The 15,273-nt window shown below is 36.7% G+C and overlaps 3 protein-coding genes across 5 annotated transcripts in view; all 3 read right to left on the bottom strand.

The window, feature by feature from the left end:
• Positions 1 to 576, bottom strand: part of LOC127431214 (non-muscle caldesmon-like) — a 28,888-nt gene extending 28,312 nt beyond the window's left edge. The window contains exon 1 of one of the 3 annotated variants that reach the window (XM_051681572.1): positions 319 to 576. In XM_051681572.1, the coding sequence (XP_051537532.1) occupies positions 319 to 377 (59 nt within the window). In that variant the 5' untranslated portion in view covers positions 378 to 576. The remainder of the gene's footprint in view (positions 1 to 318) is intronic. The other 2 variants (XM_051681652.1, XM_051681726.1) reach the window with 2 other exon arrangements.
• A 1,625-nt stretch (positions 577 to 2,201) lies between these two features.
• LOC127431901 (troponin I, fast skeletal muscle-like) lies at positions 2,202 to 5,754 on the bottom strand. The gene is made up of 7 exons (XM_051682580.1): positions 5,678 to 5,754; positions 4,308 to 4,357; positions 3,904 to 3,940; positions 3,685 to 3,813; positions 3,172 to 3,261; positions 2,905 to 3,081; positions 2,202 to 2,616 (listed from the first exon to the last, which is right to left on the bottom strand). The coding sequence occupies exons 2-7, from the start codon at positions 4,313 to 4,315 to the stop codon at positions 2,527 to 2,529; spliced, it is 531 nt and encodes a 176-aa protein (XP_051538540.1). The 5' UTR covers positions 4,316 to 4,357; positions 5,678 to 5,754; the 3' UTR covers positions 2,202 to 2,526.
• Positions 5,755 to 9,415: 3,661 nt separating this feature from the next.
• Positions 9,416 to 13,480, bottom strand: LOC127431829 (troponin I, fast skeletal muscle-like). Its single transcript, XM_051682455.1, has 7 exons — positions 13,406 to 13,480; positions 10,915 to 10,982; positions 10,768 to 10,804; positions 10,563 to 10,691; positions 10,198 to 10,287; positions 9,926 to 10,102; positions 9,416 to 9,709 (listed from the first exon to the last, which is right to left on the bottom strand). The coding sequence occupies exons 2-7, from the start codon at positions 10,920 to 10,922 to the stop codon at positions 9,620 to 9,622; spliced, it is 531 nt and encodes a 176-aa protein (XP_051538415.1). The 5' UTR covers positions 10,923 to 10,982; positions 13,406 to 13,480; the 3' UTR covers positions 9,416 to 9,619.
• Positions 13,481 to 15,273: the final 1,793 nt, after the last annotated feature.

Genomic DNA, 15,273 nt, shown 5'->3' with positions numbered 1-15,273 from the left:
AGAAAAGGAGGGACAAGTCGAAATACATTTTTGAGGTAATCAAAAGTATTCCACCAATTCTGTCGATTGAGCTTAACTTGTATTGAACCTTCTTTTTAAAGTTTAAAAGTCAAGATTAGGTTAGGTTTAGAAATCAAGATTCATGAAATAGATGCATGAACTTTATGAATTTGGTGATAATCTACAGTACATAAAGAAAAAAAAAATACAAATAAAATGTCACTCTGTCGACCAGTCGAAAACAACACCTCTGGCCAAATGGCCACAAATAAACACACAAACATTTACACACAAACATACAAAGGAAAAACATATTACCTTTGGAGGTCCTTTAATCCCAATTTGCTGGAATGTCGTCGCAGGATTGAGCTGGACATGTTTGTCTGTTTCACAGGAGCTCGACTCACAGAAAACCCAGCAGCCTTGGTGTGACTGAAGAGACATGCAGGGTACAATGATATCTGACTGTGTGTTATTCTGATTCTCTCTCCTTTCCTGTGAGTCCTCCAAAGGGTGTGAATGTGCTCCCCCCTCTTTCAATGAGCAGGATTTAGTCAATCTCTCTCTGTTCCACTCCGTCCCTTCCTCTGTCTCTCTCGCTCTCTCTCCATGTGTTTTTCATTCAGAACTTTTAAACTCTGGCTTCTGTCTTTTCCAGTTTTATTTTCCAATCAGCAGAAAGCTTACCAGTCATGTGACGGCCCCTTGGGAAAGTAAGATGATACCACATACACACACACACACACACACCAAAACAATAGCATTGCATGACTGCTAACAGTCTGTTTGTTGTCAAACACTCACTTTAGATTGTGCCTTGCTGCAGAATAAGTATATGCACAGTTTACCTGTTGCCTAACTGCCAAAGGTAATAATGTGATAAGTGAATGGATGTATCATTCTCCATTATGATTCAAACCTAAATGTGAATCATAGTCTTAGTAAAATAATAGGAATAATAGAATCATTATTAAAGTAATTATAATAACAATCACTACACACTGGTGAGTCAAAACAATATAAATATCAAAGAGGACATTATTTGAAGATGTGTAATTATTCTAGCTTTGATGGACTTCAGTAGATTATTGTATTACAGTATGTTAAAGGAGTGTCTGTTTATATGAAGGATGTATACAAAAGTATTGTCAGAATTAAACGGCTTCATCATTTCTTTAACTAACACACCTCCAACTCTAGAGGGAAGAAAATACAATGCATTTCATGGGTTCTAAACCATTACCGTATACCTTAAATCTTCCTTTCCTTCTCTCTGTCCTTCCTTCATTCTCACCATCTTTCTTTTCTTTCTGTCTTTCTTTCCTTAATTCCCTCCCTCTTTCCTTCCTCCCTTTCTTCCCTCCCTCCATCCTTTCTTCTTTCCTTACTTCCTCCTTTCCTTCTTTCTTTCTTTCATTCCTTCCTTCCTTCTTTCCTTCCTTTTTTCTTTCCTTCCTTCCATCCATCCCTCCCTCCTTCCTTCATTCCTTCTCTCCCTCCCTCCTTTCCTTCCTTGCTTCCTTCCTTTTTCCTTTCCCTTCCTTCCCTCCCTCTTTTTGTCTTTCTTTCTTTCAATCTTCCTTTCCGTAATTCCCTCACTCTTTCCTTCCTTCCTTATTTCCGTCCTTCCTCCCTTTCTTCCCGCTTGCCCTCCCTCCTTCCTTCTTTCCTTCCTTCCCTCCCTTCCTCCCTCCCTCCCTCCCTCCTTCTTTCCTTACTTTCCCATCCTTCCTTCCTTTTCTTTTTCATATCCTTCCTCCCTTCCTTAATTCCCTCCCTCTTTCATTCTATCCATCATTCCCTCCCTCCTTCCTTCTTCTTTCCTTTTCCCTTCCTTCCTTCCTTCCTTCCTTCCCTCCTTTCCTTCCTTATTTCCCTCCCTCCTTACTTCCTTCCTTCACTTCACTTCCTTTCCCTCCCTCCCTCCTTCCTTCCTTCCTTCCCTCTTTCCTTCCTTAATTCCTCCTTCCCTCCCTCCTTTCCTTCCTTCCTTCCATCCATCACTCCCTCCCTCCCTCATTCCTTCCTTTTTTCTTTCCTTCCTTCCTTCTTTCCTTCCCCTTCCTTCCTTCCTTCCTTTGACAAATTCAGAAACAGATATTTGGGAATTGAGTTTAGTTTTTAAAATCACTTAATCAGTGTGATAGGTACATGGAAAAGTGCATATAATGTTTGCCGTAAAAACAACAGAACAACATTTTGACTCTTTGATTTGCATTTTATTTTTCCAGCAAACTCCTCTCGTAATACTTTTAAAGTCTTAAAATTGGTTTTACTGTCAATTTATTAGGTTCTAATGGCTAAGACCCCAAATCAGATTAATCTTTAACAAATTATCCAACCCTCGCATACACCAAAAACCCCCATTCATAAATACCTTCTGTAACACTCTAACATCACTTCACATGATAGATATTATTACCACATGTTAAATCTATCTTAAAACCTTGAAAACTATAAACATTAGGACAAACTAGCCCAATAATTCATGAAATGGAAATGGAAAAATGTTGGAGTGAAAGAGACTTAGGCCTCAGACTCGAACATCTTCTTCCTGCCATCCATACCAGCCTTATCCTCAATGTTCTTACGCCAATCACCTACAGACTCCTTCTCCTGTGGTGGCAGAAAAAGCAGCATTTTTTTTTTTTTTAAACTAAAAGCCTTTTCCTTTACTTTGTCCTCTTTCAGAATTCATTCAATATCTTATGACATATGTTTACCATTTGACTCCCTTGCACTGTTTTAAAAGTCTCCATATTAATTAAGTGCTGAGACTGTGATTTATACAAATAGAGAGAGAGAGAGAGAGAGAGAGAGAGAGAGAGAGAGAGAGAGAGAAGACCACATTCCACTACATGTGCCCCTGTATATGGCATTGAAAGGGTAATGGTGTGCACTCGCCTCCTCCTTGACCTCCTTCTTGACTTGTTTGAGGTTGGCTCTCAGGTCCAGGGACACCTTGTGTTTGGAGCCCAGCAGTGCCTGCAGCATAGCATCAGCAGACATGCGCACTTTCTTCAAAACAGGCTTCTTGAATTTACCTTTCAGGTCCTGAACCTTTATCTTCAGATCATCAATCTCAAGAGATCAAGGAAAAAGAGATGCTTTTGGAATGCCAACATAGAAGTTGAATAAATTTTGTAATTCAATTATTACTGCCTTAAGTACCTCCTTGTCTGACTTAGCCACTTTGCTCTCCATATCGTATCTTTGTTCATCAACGATATCAATCTGCTGGTGCAATTTCTTACACAGTTCCTTCACACACAAAGACACAACCAGACACATATACACTGACAGTTACTCATTCAGTTATACTGTGTTATACAAATACTTACTGAATATTTTTTCATCACACATTCAGCTGTACTCTTGCATGGTTATAAGTTACTCAGCAATAACTGTAACGGAATAAGATGGTGTATCCAAATGTTTTTTTTTTTTTGTTTGTTTGTTTTTTTGGTTGGTTGGTATCTGTAATTAGTTCTTAGTTTAAAGGGATACAGTAGTTCACCCAAAAATGACAATTCTGTCATAATTTACTTACCGTGTTTTGGAATACAAAAGGAGATTTTAGGCATTTTTGCATACAATGTAAGTGAATGGTGACTGAGGATGTAAGTCTGCCTAACATCTCCTTTTGTGTTCCACTGAAGAAACTGTGATTCTTTGCATCTTTACCTGTAGTTCCTGCATGTTTCCCAGCAGTGAGAGAGCAGGGCAGTTCTCCTGCATGTATTTCTTTTTTTCTTGTTCTGCCTCAGCTGCTTCTTCCTCCAAAATCCCATGAGCGATCTGAAGCAGCAAACTCTGCAGCACAAAGACAGAGAAGAAGCACAGACAGTAGTCAGTAAGTGAGTCATTGATGGCTCATGGGTCAGAAGAAAGAGATGACCTCACCTTCAGATGGTGCCTACGGCTGGATGTCATCTTTTTTCTGTCAGAATTAGATGTTTGTAAACAGTGAGCACAGAACATTTCATCAGTCCATTGATTGTTATGATGATTATAATGGGTGAAACAGAGAGATTATGATGCACTCCAGATAATGTACCAGGCTTTTTAAAGAATTGGATGGATCCGTTTTCTAGTATGAGCCATTGTAATAAAAAATAAAATAAAATAAATGCTCAATTATTACCTATTTGCAGCTTGTTGATGCTAAACGTATAAACTGAGTTGAAAAGTGCAGGATTGAGTGATGCTATCATTCACTCTGAGTATTAATGTATATAGTCTTTTGCACGTATGTGGCTACTCACACTTTCATACAACACAAAGATCATGATGTTACCAATACTTACTCAGACATCTTGGCCGTTTTTTGTGGCGACCCCTGTGAAGGTGAAGACGCCTGTGGGTGGAGGAAGAGGAGTGTTGTTGCTTTCAATCAAATGAAAACAATTTGCCTTCAGTCGTCAGCCAAGCAGCAGGTCTAAATTTGGCCAGGGATAGTGTGTGTGTGTGACCGATAAAGGGTCTTTGAAGGGTGCATATGTGTGTGAGAGTGCCAATACCCACAAAAGTGTTTGGTGTTTAAGGGTTTAAATTTGAGGAACAGTTGTCTTGTGCTCTTTTTTGGAGTTCCTTTGTAGGTCGCAGGAGGTCACACACACCCAATATAGGAGATCTAGACAGCTGGGAGACGACCTGCTGCCTCTTGAGGAATCTCCTCCGCTTCCAGACACAACAGCTGAAACCCTCCACAATGGCAGACATACTTTCTACTTGTTTACAAAAAATAATTTATTAGGGCTTTTCTTGCCAAAAAAGGATTTTGGACTGAATGTGGACTGAGCTGGGGCCAAATGTAATTATATAAAAATTCACTATGGATATATCATCAGGTATTTGCAAAGGAAATAATTGGTGATTTGTACTGTTTTATAATAAAAGTGCTTTGTATGTACAAAAAGTGCTGATGAACTGAAACCAGAAAGTTGCACCTAGAGATGCTTAAAGAGATTCTGTGAATATCTTCTATTATATAGAATATAGAGATTATATACATGTTATATCTTACTCTACAGAATATAGAATATAGAGATTCTAGTCTTAATATACTTTTACATTGAAATAATTATATACCAAATTTTCCAAACAATACCAAATATATGCACAAAAGGCTGGTTTAATAATGACATTACAATGCTGCCAAAAGCTGATTATTAATCTCAATAGTTCAATAAATATTTTTTTTTAAATCATCAACACTTATTTACTGTAAAAAGTGTATATCATATTTAGCAACTCTTGATGAAATGATTCAGTGCTCTCATTTTCCAGCTGATGAGTGTGTACATGCTGACACATTTGTAAATCTGCTCTTCTGTTGGAGAAATCTCCCAATATTCTCTAGTGAAATCAATATAATTGTTTCTGAATTAATATCTCATGAGACAATAGGGTGATAAAATGAATACCCCAATAATCCCTAAAGCATGTTAGCTTGTTCAATAGGATCAAACAATACTTCCTCCAGACAGAACTGATGTACAGCTATCATAGCCAATTATCAGGTATAATTGCCTGGTATTACTTTGATGTACTGGCTGCTCAGCATGTGTACAAACTTTGCCTGTTATTGAGATCTGTTACTTGCTCTAATGTTAGAGTGATAAACCCCAGTACTTTTGCAGCTCTCAGAAATGGACAGAATAATAAAGAGTCTTACCTTTCAGCAGGGAATTCTGATGGGATTAGAGGTAAAGCGTGTGAGGCTATGTCATTAAATGGGTTTATATAGTCTTCCCAAATGGGTTCTCCATTCTCTTTAAGGAAACAGATCTTTCCTTAAGCCAATGAGATTTCAATTCTCAACACCCGCTCTCCCCAACAATCACCAGACTAGCGCATGTGCGCACACACACATACACACAAAGTAGCTCAGCTATCAAAATGGGGACATGCCATAGTCTTCGGTTGTTTTGTATAAATAATTACTTTGAATTAATGCTAAACCTGCATTATTAGAATTTTTAAAATAATTGGTAACACTTTACAATAAGGTTCCATTTGTTAACATTAGTAAATACATTAGGTATCATGAACCAAAAAATTTACAATATGTTTGTCACATCATTTATTAATCTTTGTTAATGGTTAGTTAATTAAAAAAAACAATTGTTAGTTCATGTTAGTTCATATTGCATTAACTAATGTTAACACATACAACTTTGATTTTAAAAATGTATTAGTATATGTTGAAATTAACATTTAGTAAGATTAATAAATGCTTAATAATTATTGTTCATTGTTAGTTCATGTTAACTAATGTTGTTAACTTATGTTAACCAATGGAACCTTATTGTAAAGTGTTACCAATAATTAAATTCATTTATGGATCGTTTTTCCAAATGAGGACGTCCCAAAATGTCCCCAAAGGATGGTTTTGTCCGCTTTGGCTAATTTTTGAGCAGAAAATTGACCCAAAACACACACACACACACACACACACACACACACACACACACACACACACACACACACACACACACACTACATTTTTACATTTTCATTAAGATATTTAGTAGGATTATAATTTTTTTCTGATGGGGACCGTTGGCTGTGTTCTGTCTTACAAAAAAGCAGGCAAACAGGAGACTCTTTCTCTGTAAGCAGTTACTGTAACTGCAAGATATGAAAGAAAATATTGACCTGACAGAAAACATAACAAAACAAACCTTCCTACAAATTTAACCCTCCAAAATTGCCAAATGAGCCTTACTGTAACCTCACCATAAAGATGTAACTCTGTATCACTGCTGTTACTGGAATCTGTGTGTTTTCCCACCTGTGCTAACAACAGTGTTAAGCAAAAAAAAAAAAAAAAAAAAAGAAGGTAACTCAAACCTTCAACCCTCTACACATTCTGCAGACTTTTTAACTTACATTTCTGCATATAAACCTCACAAATATTATTTAGAATTGCCATAATAATGCACTATTTCAATATTTCTACAAACTCCTCTGAATGTTGGCAGGTCTGCTTGAGAAGATTATACAGTAAAAAAAAGTTGTCTATTCTAATTGAACATGGCGGAAATTATTAATCAAGTGGTAAATCGGTCAGTCCGTTATGGAGGGCCAAATTACTCAAAATGTAATTATTAAATAAATATTTCAATATTCAAATAAATCATTGAATGCATAATGAAACAAAACAAAAAAACTATAAAATATTTAAATTAATAATTGAATCATTAAATGAATCATTAAATGTCCGTTGTATATAATTTTTCACTAGTTTGCTTCCATTTTCATTTTAGAATTTTCTTTGGGTTGATTTTTAATCTAAGCACGAGCTGAGCTTGGTACAGTAAGAGATTTCTTTTAACTCTTGCAGATGAAGTTGCCAGCCAAAATGTTGACTTAATTTGAACCTGTATATAAAATAGAGTGAAGCTCACTATGAAAGAAGTTATACTACTTTGAAAGGCTTGTGACACCCATTGTCGTTCACTTTCTGATACTCGTAACCCTAAAAATGAAAAGACACGAAGCTCGTGCTTGAAAAAAAAAAAATGAACACACACACACACACACACAAACACACAAAGGTAATGCTAGAATGGAAATGGATGCTAACTAGTGCTAAAATGAAATACAAGGGGCATTTATTTATTTAGTAATTTAATTATTAATTTAAGGATTTTACAGGTTTTATAACAATTTCATTATGTATTCAATGACATATTTAAGCTATCAAATATTTAACTATTTCATTTGGAGTCATTTAGCCTGTCAGAATTGCAGTTACATGTACCAGTGATACTTTAAATAATTCTTAGGGCGTAGCTATAATAAATGTAGGGAGGCTTTCAGTGAGGATGAAAGAAACTGGCCATTTGTGGCATATTAAAGCCCAAAATAAGTTTTATAGTTTTTTAGGTCTTATTTTAACAGTTTTATGTTAGTATAATTGGCATAGTCACACTATAAATCACTTATACCTCAGGACATTTGTTCACACACACACACACACACACACACACACACACACACACACACACACAACATATTTTTATATCATTCTGGGGACTCTCCATAGACTTCCATGCATTTTATGGATTTTATACAGATCTAACGATAATTTCTGTCCCCTAACCATAACCCTACCCCTAAACCTAACCCTCACAGAAACCTTTTTGCATTTTTACATTTTCAAAAAAACATTACTGAGTATGTTTATTAAGCCATTTACCTCATGGGGACCGCCGGCTGGTCCCCACAAGGTAGGTTTTCTCAGGTTTTGCTATCCTTGTGGGGACATTTGGTCCCCACAATGTAGTATAAACATGGTTACACACACACAGACTTTTGTTCTAGTCACTTACCCCACAGGTCCTCTCAGTCACATTTCAGAGTTTCCTGTGGGTAATCAGCACCCTGTAACCATTTTAACATTCAAACAATAGTACTGCTTAGATGTAATAAGCAGAGTACACACAGATATACTTCATTTACACCACAGATCTCCTCAGATTTAGAAAGAGAGATGGACTGAGAGAAAAGTATGAAGCTCAGTATATTTTCTATTCAATGGAGTTAAATATAGAGAAAGAAAAAGGACAGCAGAAGAGCTCAGATTGGAAAGCAAATTTAATGGAATAGTTCACCCAAAAATTATAACTGTTTCATCATTTACTTACCCTTATGCCGTCTCAGGCTCTATGACTTTCTTTCTTCTGCAGAACACAAACGAAGATATTTTGATGGAGTTATAATGCGAATATATCCACACAATGCAATTCACTTCCAAACCCCAAAAAGGACATAAAGGTGGCATAAAAGGAATCCATATGACTCATGTGGTTTAATCCATGTCTTCTGAAGTGATATGATCAGTTTTGGGTGAGAACAGACCAAAATGTAACTCCTTTTTCACTATAAATCAAGTTGTTCCCAGACATGAGCTTAATCTGACAAAATCTCCCTTTGAGGGCATTTTTGGGACATCCTCAGTTGGAAAAATGATCCATACATAGATTAAACAATGCTTTGTTTTTATTCTAAATGCATAAAAATTATTATTTTCGGGTTTGTAATGGTCTATAGTAATTATGATTAGCTTTATAAAAAATCAGTAGAAATCTATGGTACAGTACACCATTTAGAAATTCTGAAGACCCCATTCTTAGGAAACAAGTGTGTCATTGTGTGTGTGTATATACAGTAAAGCCACACAATTGATGAGATTAGTTCAATGAAGTGATATAAAACCTGCTGCTGAAAAAATGTAACATAAATATTTCTGTTAGTAACGAGAAAGAGATAATGGTGTTGCAGTAAGCCATGATAAATGGCATGAGGATGATTGATTTAGTTAGCAGGGTGAGAATCATGGTGGAATGTGAGAAATGATCAGAAGAATAAGGAACATGAGGAATGACCAGACCAGATGACACCAGTTTCTTTTCAAATGTTTATTTGCAAAGGTGAGTCCACGAGTCCTTCATGTTGTACATGACTGAATGTTAACGATGAGTTTAGTTACTTCTGGTTTGGTGAATGTTTAGTTTGGATGCAAAAGCACCTTTTGACAGCAAAACTTGCAGCAGCAACAACAGAAAGTCCATCAGAAAACAACAGCTCCAAAACTGAAATGGCTGCCGGTTTAAGCCTCGGATTCAAACATCTTCTTCCTGCCGCCCATGCCAGCCTTATCTTCAATATTCTTACGCCAGTCACCCACAGCCTCCTTATCCTAAAAGAAGACACAGTATTAATATTTTGACGTTAGAGTGAATGCTACACTAACACTGTACTGCTCTGTGGGCTGATTTTTAACACAGATTATTTGACTAAATTAATTAAGTAAAAATATACTTGTCCTGAAAATATTCAAACTTTTGGTTCAAATCTACTTTCATTATACAGAGTAGACCCTTTGTGGGTTTATTGACTGCAGTAGTGCGCTTACCTCCTCCTTGACCTCCTTCTTGACTTGTTTGAGGTTGGCTCTCAGGTCCATGGACACCTTGTGTTTGGAGCCCAGCAGTGCCTGCAGCATGGCATCAGCAGACATGCGCACCTTCTTCAGAGCAGGTTTCTTGAATTTACCTTTCAGGTCCTGAACCTTTATCTTCAGATCATCAATCTACAGAAACACACAATGCAATTTGATGAAAATCAAACTGTTACACTCACAAAATGTGAAGAGGAATGAGAGAACAAAAACTCTGGATAACAAACCTCTTTGTCACTCTTAGTTACTTTGGCAGCCATGTCATATCTCTCCTCATCCACTGCATCGATCTTCTGATGGAGCTGTTTGCACAGATCCTAAACACAGAGGAGAAACCTTTCATCAGCAAACCACAATGTTTAGATGTTTTAGATATCTCTATAACACTACCTGGTGTCTGCATTTATCAGCTTAGTTTCGATTACTTTCATAGAGTCACATACAATGGCTTCAGAAAGTGTTTGGACAATATGCCACTTTCTGGTTGTCAAACATTGTCTATGTGATGAACTACACTAGTTACTTTGCTAGGACACTTGAGTGTGTGTGTGTGTGTGTGTGTGTGTGTGTGTGTGTGTGCGCGCGCGCACACCTGTAGTTCTTGCACAGAGCCTGGGAGAGAGAGAGCAGGGCATTTCTCTTCCATATATTGAATTCTATCCTCTGCTGCCTGCTTTTCCTCAGCTATCAGCAGATCCTTTGCTATTGCCAGCACCAAACTCTACAACAAACAATAAAAAAGTGACAAGGGCAACCAAAGCACACAATCCAGTAAAACCTTAAATGCTTCAGTTTACCTTGAGATTATGCCGGCGGCTTGAGGTCATCTTTTTTCTGCCGTGATTTTTAGAACAAAGACAAAATATTTCAATAATTTAGGTTTAGAGTTGTGTGTTGGTGTGTATTTGTGTTTGTGAGATTTCCAGTTAAGTTTACAGACTTACTCAGACATGGTGACAGACTTTCTGTTGTGTTCTGTTACAGGAAATATAGAAAACGTGGAGAGACTTCCCTATGGAGATGATAGAGAGATACAGCTAATCAATCAGATTTTGCACACTCAACACTAAAATCATATGCGTCTGATTTTCTTAAACATTGTTTCATGTCACACACATTGAGCAGATGACAAATCTATTCAGCTACACGTTTTTTTGTTTTGTTTTTTGTTTTTTGGTGAGGGTCAACTCCAGTATGTTAGACTGATGCCTACAGGAAGCCCTGAAGTAGGGGCTGGCTTACAATAAAGTAGAATCATTTCAGCCCAAAGCAATTAATGTTGGAGAAAAATAACCTGACAAAACTACTCAATGGTCTCAGTGTTGCCCTCTACATGCAGAAATCAAAACTCCTCTCTGCTCTCTGCTGCATTCATCATGGATCACACCCAGGGTATGGCAAGGCATTCTGGGCCCCCTGACTCTATATAGCTCTGGGCCCCTTTCCTATTAAAAAAATACAGTTTAGAATTCGTTGTGGGGCCCCCTGGACCCCTAGAATTGTTACCAACTTTCACCCCACTAGCAATGGCCCTGATCACACCCCTTACTCAGTTACAGCCACTGAGTACTGCTCTCAACAGTAACTACTATAAACACTGTAAACTGTAGCTATAAAACATTCACTCACACATCTCAATCACTGCCAGTCCTCCACACTAAATTACACACTCATTCATAGCACACAGAGAACACCCCAAACATCACATACAAGGATATCAACCAGTTGTTATTTTTTTCTGTTTATTTATAAATGTTTTAGCTAATGGATTAATACAATCAATCCTGTTGTAAGCCTTGTTGGAGGAAAAAAACTAGATTTGCATTTCCTAAAGGAAATAACTAACAGTGCTTGCAAGGCCACAAAAGAATAGTGTTCGTTTTACGTTAGCCTTTTAAGATTTGGTTGTGTGTAAATGAAATGTTGGATCTGTGCTGTCTTTGCAGTGTACATAAATAGATGTAAGAAAAAAAGACAAAAAAAGACCACAATCACAATTTAGTCTGTAAATATTACAATGGCGTCTTCACTGTCTGTTACAGTGATACAATGTTTCACATTCAAAATGTAAGTCAATGGGAGGTTTTCAAACATCAATCTTAAATTTCCCAAAAAAAAAAACAAAAAAAAAACGTATAGAATAAAGTTGCCTAAACTAAAAGACAGCAAACTTAAGGCAGGAATTATCTACAAAAGTAAAGTTTGAATGGTGTATGAATGTTAAGCGGTTCAGGCTGAATCGATTGCAGAAGTTTTTTACTTTGGGTCAGAGCTATAGAAGGAATATTAATACAGTGCTGTCTTGCAAGCACAGTAGAAAACGATATCAACTGACAGCTGTATACAGTATGTTGGTGTATGTATCCATAGGTATGTGTTGCCTATATTATTTAGCTGTGTGTGACATAAATATGAGTGAAGCAGAAAGCTGATCTCTGTGTGTAAAATGATCCAAAGTGGTGTATCCCAAGCAAAGAGCCTGAGACGTTGATTCATCAGAATCTTCAGTTTCTTAGTTGTTGTCCCTCTTTCCCTCTCTTTCAATAACAATAATCAATATTCTCAAAGTCTAAGTATTATGCTAAGTTCGTGTCTCAAAGTAATACACTGATTAAATAAGTTCTCAAAATGTATATTTCCAGAATTCCTCAAGATCTAAAAGTGGAACGTTGCTGTAGTGTTGAGCTGAGTGATGGACTGACTGAAGCCTCGGATTTCAGGGTTATTGAAATGTTAGCGCATAATGTTCCCTCAACTCTGCTACATCACCCGTATTAGGTTGTCTTGACATTATCTTGATATTTTGCAGGAATTCAAAACTCAAAAAGAGATTCCAGCACTGCAAATGAAAAGGAAATACATTTTTACCATCCATTTTTCTCCTCTCTTTCTCACTATCCGTGATACATAACCATTGTGTTAATGAGCGAGGCACATAACCCCTGGTGACTGTTCCTCACATTGGATAAAAGTATCTGATAAAAGATTACTCCCAACACTTGCTGCAACACCTTGCATACTCTTAAATCATGCACGCAAGAGGATGCTTAAGGTATTTTATACTGAAGACTGTAAATTAGTACTCTAAAATGCACTAACAGGCAGCACAAATGTCTTGTAAATATTTCTAGAATACAAAGATTTCCTCATTTCTATTTTTCATAATAAACTTAGCTTACAAATGATTGAACACATTTCTCTGCTTTGAATCACACACTAACTCAGTTCTTATAAAACACATCCATACAATCCTCAAAAACACATCCATGCAGTTTGCATATGCCACATATATGAAATTGTCATAAAACTCATCCAAACAGTCCTCATAAAACTCATCCCAAAATGATGTACACCATTAAGTACTTAAGTAAGTTACGTACACCATTTCTAAAACATTTGAGAAAGTAGTGTGTATCAGGTCAGACATCATCTCACCTTTAAGAAAATCTGGGTAACAGAACAGACCAGGAACTGCGGGCGGCCTCTGTACTGAAAGAGGTTTTTGATAGCATTCTGTGATGGCTCAGCAAAACTCTTTAACTCTTTATGGAATTGGTGTACAGCACAGACCAATGAGCCTTCAAGCTGCTGAAAGTCAACCGTACCCCTCCCAGTTTCACACATATAAATAACCTTTGCTTTCAAGATTGTTATTCTTATTTTATTACATATTTACTTAACTCTCTTGCCTAAATGAGTTATAGGACTCTAAAAAGCATAAATCACTAAAGAGAAATACTCAAACATACACTCCTGCTATAACAATCATGTTATTAGTGGATCAAAATCACCGGACATTTTGATTAAACCAATTATTCATGGATGGAAATACTATCATAATGTTTTTACAGCATACATTGAAAGATTTTTATGATAGGGATGTTGGGTTAGATCAACAATGAATATGTCATTTGGTTGTTTTTATCTTTTGCCTTAAAATTAGTGTTGTGATGTGACCCATTTTGAAGACATGATGTACAAATGTGATTTGACAGATCAGAATCAGTGACAAAGAGGATATTTGATGCAATATAAATCTTCAAATTTTTTTTTATATATTTATTTATTTTTATGATAAATTAACATAGCTAAAATTGTGAAAAACATTCAATATGTATGGGACACAATTGGCTGTGTATAACAATGGCACAGTATTGTGCAACTATTACTATTAAACAGTAGTTGTCAACACAGGAACCATAAATACTAAATTAAATATCAACTTGGAGTAGAGTGTTTGAAGCACAGTCACACAGAGCAAATGAGAGGAAATGTTCCTACACGTCTGTAGTATTTGTCATGTGTGCTATTGCTCCGTGTTAACTGCTTGTAATCTTGTCTTGCAGTTCCACATCTGCTATTCTGCTCCTTCCATCTATAAGCAACATATTTTAAACATCACTGCACTGCAGCAATTGCATAAAATCCACAACATGTGCCAGAGATATACTAGTCATCCTCAGGAGAAACTGTATACATCTAGCCTGACTGACCCTACATTTAGCACACAGTTTCCGTGTGCTTGAGACTTTGGGTTCTAACAGGCTTCTAATTCCAAGATGGAAAGGGAAGGATGTCAGAGCGGTCAGCAACATGTGTGTATATGTGTGTATGTGAACATTTGTGCATGAGTGTGTGCGTGGTGGTTTTGATGTTAGCTGTGTCTCTGTGAATGATCCCACTTTGACGCCCCAATTGGTTCTGCCAGTCCAATCTTTGCGTGAACAATCCTGAAATAGTTAGGACATGATGTCAAACCACTTTTACTCATTAACATATTTCCACACTGACTCCTCTGCACAAAGTATTTATTTTCTCAGTATTAATTAATTTGATAAGCTCAAGCCTAAGCAGCATCACAAATCCAGAGCAAAAATCTAATTTATGATGAAATATGAACGTTTATTCATGTCTCCAACAACCAATACCAGCAGTAATTTAATGAAAATGCCACAGTGTCATTTTAAAAATATCTTCATCAGAGAAACCTTAGCAATTGTTCCCGGGATCCTGAGGCCCGCTGGCACCTTACTTGCACACCATTTCAGCATTAACTATCTCTCAATGAGAAAGAAACACAAGTAATTGTTTAAAATAATTTTATACATTATGCAGCTCTAGTAGAACAAAGCTATATAAAAAAAAAAAAAATCCCACCAATATCCCTCCCTATGCATGTGTTTCCCTGTTTTAAAGTACTTTTACACAATAACATACAGCACATATTTATTAGCCGTGAAAAGTGGTACTTAAACATTTTGCATACACAAACACTAAAAAGAATCAGAATCAGTTACTGTGTA

Source organism: Myxocyprinus asiaticus, chromosome 1, assembly GCF_019703515.2.
Source record: "Myxocyprinus asiaticus isolate MX2 ecotype Aquarium Trade chromosome 1, UBuf_Myxa_2, whole genome shotgun sequence".
Lineage (NCBI taxonomy): Eukaryota > Metazoa > Chordata > Actinopteri > Cypriniformes > Catostomidae > Myxocyprinus > Myxocyprinus asiaticus.
Note: the sequence above shows the minus strand (reverse complement) of the source record. Positions and strands in the feature narration are given on the sequence as shown.